The sequence below is a fragment of the Emiliania huxleyi genome, assembly GCF_000372725.1.
Source record: "Emiliania huxleyi CCMP1516 chromosome Unknown EMIHUscaffold_209, whole genome shotgun sequence".
In the NCBI taxonomy this organism is placed as follows: Eukaryota; Haptophyta; order Isochrysidales; family Noelaerhabdaceae; genus Emiliania; species Emiliania huxleyi.
In genome coordinates, this window is record NW_005200517.1 from 4328 (window position 1) to 10532 (window position 6205).

The 6205-nt window shown below is 63.2% G+C and overlaps 1 protein-coding gene across 1 annotated transcript; it reads left to right on the forward strand.

Moving 5' to 3' along the window:
- Positions 1–3233: 3233 nt before the first annotated feature.
- Positions 3234–5671, forward strand: EMIHUDRAFT_114133 (hypothetical protein; the record flags this gene model as incomplete). Its single annotated transcript, XM_005780989.1, has 6 exons — positions 3234–3841; positions 3909–4029; positions 4117–4197; positions 4339–4746; positions 4873–5033; positions 5263–5671. 6 exons carry the CDS (start codon positions 3234–3236, stop codon positions 5669–5671), a joined length of 1788 nt encoding a protein of 595 aa, XP_005781046.1.
- Positions 5672–6205: the final 534 nt, after the last annotated feature.

Genomic DNA, 6205 nt, shown 5'->3' on the forward strand with positions numbered 1-6205 from the left:
CGTCTAGTGCCGTGCGCGCGGCCAGCGGCCAGGGTAGGCGGTGTGAGAGACATCGCACCTGTACCGCGTGCCCTTCGGGCAAACCGAGCCGCGAACGCACTCTGCAAAGGAAGCCCTCCCAATCGACGCCCTCGACAAGCGGGACGACGGCCTTGCGGCCCGTGGCCGCCTCTTGCAGAAACACGAGCTTGAGGATGCCCTCGTCGAGGGCGGTGGTCGAGGAGGAGGCCATTTTCAAGCAGCGCTACTCAATGGCAGCAAACTCGCAAAGCAGACCAGAAAAAGAATTCTATCCTACTTCCGCAATCCCACCCATGATGCCATCCATACGGCCAAAAATGGGCAAAGACGGGGTGATTTCGGTCATCCGTCAAAATATCTGAAGATCTCAATATAGGATTCTCCCCAAACCTTGCTCAGCTGATCCAGCCTGGGCCCTGGGGGGAAGGCCAGCCCTGGCCAAAGAAACCAGCACCTCATCGGGCTTCCCTGACGCCTGAGCGTCACAGCTCGGTGATCGCGCCGGCCGGACACCACTGTGACGTCCGTTCCGGGCATTTGAACGTGACCTTCGGGGGCAAAGACATGGGCTCTATGGCTCAGACTGGACTCCTCTTGGTCCCTTCTGATGCCCTAGGCCACACCTGGGCCTTACCTGGGGTCCTAGGGGCCGGGCAGGGTTTGCCCCCCCCAACTGGCCCGAAGAACCTTAAGACACTAGACAGCATCAGTAGATCCCCGGGCGAGGGTGGTGGAGAGGGCTGTCCCCGGCGGCGGAGGACCCACATCCCACATTGCGGCGGGCCGGCAGGTTTTCTCATCCCCCACATCCCACATTTGGACCACGCGTGACGCCGATGGAAACTCGAGACTGGCTCCAGTGGGAGCACCAAACGCCCTCTAGTTTCCCTGGAACTTCCGGAAACGAGAAATGCGGCCCTCTGGTTTCCACGAATAATGAGTCCTGAAATATGTGTGAGTCCTGAGGCTCCTGACACCTCGATCGTGGAGATTTTTTTGAGTCGAAGACTGCAGATCGGCGACAAAACTCTCACACCCTGTTGAGAGAGAACAAACAAACAATCTGAGAGAGAGAACCCTGATCCCTGTTGTGTGTGTGTGTGTGTGTAACCTTTTAGAATTCTTTCGCACAGCGCTCACAGCCAGCCTCACATAAGCACAGCGCTCGCGGTGTATTTTATTTTTGTTTCCGGACGTCACGGGGAGGCAGGGTAGGCCTGGGCCCAGTTTTTCCCTCTCTTCACGCCGGAATTTTCAGAAAAAGAAATTTTCCGCCGAAATCACGATGTCAACCCTCCCCAAGTGGGTGATCTGGAGAGAGAGAAATTTGGTGCTTCTTGAGAGTGGCCTGTCATGTCTCAGGAAGGACTGTGGTTGCAAGAGAGTACCACCAACCACCCCACTTTAGTTGGTATAGTACCCCACCTTCACACAAAAACACAACCCCGGACCCAAGACGCACAAGCAAGCACAGACAGTCGAGAAGGGAGAGACAGCAACGACAGTCAGAAGCCAGCGCTGGGTACCAGGAAGGCGAATGCGATGACGGCCTCTAGTGTGAGCTCTAGCGCTAGAGCTCATACGCACGCGGGCAAATCGCGACTATATACAGCTAGTTAAGTTACCCCGAGGTAGGTAGGTAGGTAGTAAGGTGAAGAACAGCCAGGCTCGGACTGGACACCAACGCGGTATGGGTGGACGCTGGACAGATGATGACGACACGCACGAGCGACACACAGACACAAACAAGCTCACAAGACACACAGCCAGCTGGCTGCCACACACCCTGAGTCGGCGTACACATAACTCAGGGCCACATCCTCCCTGTCGCCCCCCCCAGCACTCCACGGTGCCAAGGGCACAAACAAGGGCACAACTCAAACAACAGACGACAAGAAGTGACATGTGAGGCTAGAGCAGCTCGCTCCGCCTCTAGCAATCTCACCGGCCTGCGAGGCACGGACGAGACCGTATGTGGGGTCTAGTGAGGTGTCTATGGACGCTCTCCTCATGGGCTAGCTGCCTGCGGCTAGCCCTAATCTCGCACTCACGGACAGTGACAATCAAATGGGTGAGTGTTTGCGAGCTGAGGCGCGTGTGCTAAATCTAGGCCGCACGTCGTGGCACTATGACGGAGGTAGACGTGCGGCCGCAGCGCGCCCACCACAGTTTCGGTGGGGCACGCGTGTTAGCAAGAGAGTTGCGGGGAGAGCCATGCCCGACTTTTCGGAGGCGAGCCCCACGCCACGGATGCCAGCCGTGCTTTCGCGGGAGTCGTCTCCCAAGCCGCGTCCCGTCAGCACTGTCCCCGAGTGGTCCCGCCTCGGCGGCACACACTCTCGACCAGGACAGTCCCGCCAACGGAAACGTGTCGCGCGCCGGCGACGATTGCGGCGTGGTCGTTGTGAAGCGGCACGACCACCGCCCTGCTTCGCAGACCGGGCAAGGAGGGGCCTGCTCCCGTTCCGCGAGGAACAGGAGGTCTCCCCCCCTCCCCCGGCCTGAGCAGCGACGCGTGGAAGGCAGCCCCTTGAGTCGAGGGCGGCGCGGCCATTGCCGAGCTCCAGCAGCCAAAGGCCTGGGCGTCTGCTGATGGTCGCGCCGCCCCGCTCCGCGTCGCCCGCCGCCGCGCCGCCCCGCCGCGCCGCCCGCCGCCGCGCCGCGCCACCGCTCGATGATTAAGAATTAATAATTATTATCCTGATCACTAACTAATAAATAAGTAATTACACCACCCAGCTGGACCCTCATTACCCTCGACTGAATACTTGCCCCCAACAGAATTCTGGGATACATACTATGAATAATTAATCATTAACACACAAGTAATTTACACCAGCCACTTCCACTACACTTTATCAGCAGCTCAGCGCTGATCGCGCTGCACCTATTTCGGAGTGAGGGCCGTGGCCCAAAGTGACCCACGTCACACATTCTGGCCTGTCGGATCACAAGCTATGGTTTGGAGAGTCCACTCCAGTCGTTCCGACTTGTGAAGAGCCTCCAGCAATTACAAAAGAGGTGAGGACTTCTCATCTGTCAAGTGCCGACATGTGAAGTCCCACGATTAAATAAGAAGTAAGGACGTGTCATGTTTTTAAGTTCCATCAATTAATAAATTATTGAGGTCGTGTTATCTGTGAAGAACCTCGGGCGCATGACATCCACGGCTCGGTTTCGTGTTTTCTTCCTCGGCTCTGCGGTTTGGCAATATGGCCCTGATGCTGTCCGACGCACGAGACTATGAGGGGAACGCGCGGAAGAGTCTCGATGCACGCCTTAAGGCCATGGGCATCACCAAGATGGGCCACCGGTGCGGGGTCATGGCTGCGTTGCCAGAGCTGCGTGCGTCGAGCCGCTCAGAGCGCCTCGAGAGGCTCAAGGCGGTGGGTCTGAGTAAGCTCGGGCACCGTCTGGGCGTGCTGAACCTGCTCGACGAGCTCAACGGGGCCGAAACCTGCACGCGTGCCACGGCGGAGGCTGGAGCGGCGTCCGGCTCGGGCCCGACCGGCGGAGCTGCGGCTGTGGCGACAGCCGCGCCGGCGGTAGATGCGGAGGATGCGGCGAGTGGGAGTGCGCCGGTTGAGGAGCCCCCGCGGGCGCTGGTTCGGGCGGAGCCGGCGGCGGGTGCCGAGGACGGCTGGCTGCTGCACGAGGAGTGGGTTGTGGTTCACTCTCCGCTCGTGTTTGTGCGCGAGGAGCCGGAGGACGAGTCGCGCAAGCTGGGGTACAAGTGGCGGGGCGAGCGGGTGGCGGTGAGCGGCGAGCGCGGGCCGTGGCTCAAGCTCGCGCTCGAGGAGGGCTGGATGCTGCGGGACGGGTCCGCCCTCGGACTCGGCTGCCGGCCCTGACCCTAACCCTAACCTTAACCCTTCCCCTAACCCTAGGTCCGCCCTCGGACTCGGCTGTCTGCTCGAGCCGGCTGCGAGGGCGAGCAAGGCGCTGCCTGCGCCGGGCGGCGAGGCGGGCGGCGCGGCGGGCGGGCAAGGCGGAGGCGCGGGGGTGCTGGTGCGAGCGTGTAGCACGGGCGCCGCGCGGAGCTTGACATCGATGGAGGGAGTAGGCGTGACTGTGGGCGAGCTGCTGCTGCGGCAGGTCTTTGAGAAGAAGTTTCCGAAGCGGACCCCGCGGCCAGAGGCGAGGCTGCGCTCCGATCCGCGCACAGACCCGGAGGGGGTGCGCTGCCCGCCCCTTGCACCCCTGGCTTGTGCCACCCTGGCCTGTGCCACCCTGGCCTGTGCCACCCTGGCCTGTCGGCGTCTCTTCTTGTCGGCGTCTCGTCTGCGGCGTCTCTTCAGAGCGTTCGCCCGCTGCCAGGTGGAGGCGAGCGTGCGGGCTGGCATCGAAAAGACGCAGGAGGGGTACAACGCCGCCAAGCTGCCCCACCGGCTGCGCGCCTGGCCGCCCGCAGGCCCGCTCTCAGTCGCCGGCGCGGCGGGCGTGCCGGTCAACGTGGACGAGATGGACGCGAGTGCGTTCGGTGGATCGGCGGGCGGCTTGTCTCCCCTCGCCGCCGCGCTCGGCGAGCGGTGGGTCGCTCAGAACCGGCCCGTCATCTTGCGAGGCGCGCTCCGGGGCTGGCCGCCGCTGCAGCGGTGGAGCGACTCGTACCTGCGGTCGGCTGTGGGCGGGAAGGCGGTGCCGGTCCGCCACTCGCCGCAGGAGTGCGAAGGGGGCCGCCTCTTCGGCGACCCGGGCCGCATGCAGGCCTACGAGAGCAGCGAGGTGCGGAGTGGGGGAGAGGGTGCCGAGAGGGTGCCGAGAGGGTGCCGAGAGAGTGCCGCCCCCATCGCCCCACCCGCCCTCCCCTCCCCTCCCCTCCCCTCCCCTCCCCTCCGCCTGCGCGCGGAGGTCCCTCTCAGCGAGCTGCTCGACGAGCTCTCCGCGCCCCACCCCCGCTACTACGCCGCCCGACTCCAGCTGCGGCGCAGCCTGCCCGAGCTCCTCGCCGACCTCGACGAGACACACCCTGCAGCAGCGCTCGAGGGAGGCCCCGCCGCAGCTCTCGGGGGGTGCTTCGGCGACCCGCAGGCCACACCTCGCCAAAGAAGACTAGCTATACACCTCACCAAGCTCTTCACACCTCACCAAAGAAGACGAGCCTTTGCCCGCCCCTCGCCGGACCCGCTGACGGCGCGCACCCTCGCGCAGGCGGTCAACCCGGTCTGCTACCTCGGCGCGGGCAGGCAGGCGACACCGATGCACTTCGACCCGTCCGAGAACCTGCTCTGCGTCGTCCAGGGCGCCCCCGCCCCCTCCCCTCTCTCCGCCCGCGGACGGGGCCGACGAGCCGCCCATGCCGCCCCCAGGCGCCAAGGAGCTCACCCTCTTCCACCCGGCCGACACGCCCAACCTCTACCCCGCCGGCGAGCGAAACTCGGCCGCCGTGTACTCGCTCGCAAACCTGTGCGACCCGGCCGACGCAGATCGCTTCCCCGCGCTGGCGGAGGCGCGGCCGCTCCGTGCGCTCGTGCGGGAGGGCGATGTGCTCTATCTACCGTGCGGCTGGTGGCACGCAGTGCGCGGCTCGGAGGGGAGGAACCTGTCGGTTAACTACTGGTTCGCGCTGCACGAGTCCAAGGCGGACGCGCGGGTCGAGGTGGACGGTATCGTGGCGCGCGCCGCGAGGGAGGCCGCGGCGCTGGGATAAGCTTTTTGAACGCTTTGAGTCTCAGCCTGAGTCTTTATATCCGTAAGAACCTGAAGGATCCTCGCTGCACATTACACTTTGCTCACAGCACACAGAGGCCCCCGACAGTCACACAGAGGCGGGCCGGGGCTCAGAGAGTAGGACTGTCAAACGTTAATTTGGGGCCTAACAGTTGCGCTAGCGTGTTGGCTGAAATCGCCAACGTTGTTTATTGTTGGCCGGGCCCCACTTCTGTTATTGTTACGGCTAACCTCGGAATGTAAGCGCACTATGGCTGTGCTGTCTCCTACACAGCCATCTTACCTAAGGATGGCTGAGCTAGCTGCAGTGCAGCCATAGCCTCCAGGTCGATGGCTGCAATACACACAGGGCAGCCATCCTGAGTACGGATGGCTGGAAGCTCGCTGCTGCAGCCATACCGCACGCCCCGGGGCGGGCCCTCATGGCTGAGCTGGCTATATCGCAGCCATCTTGGGTAAGATGGCTGGGCCACAGCCATTTCAGCCATCTACTATGGCTGGGGCACAGTCAGTG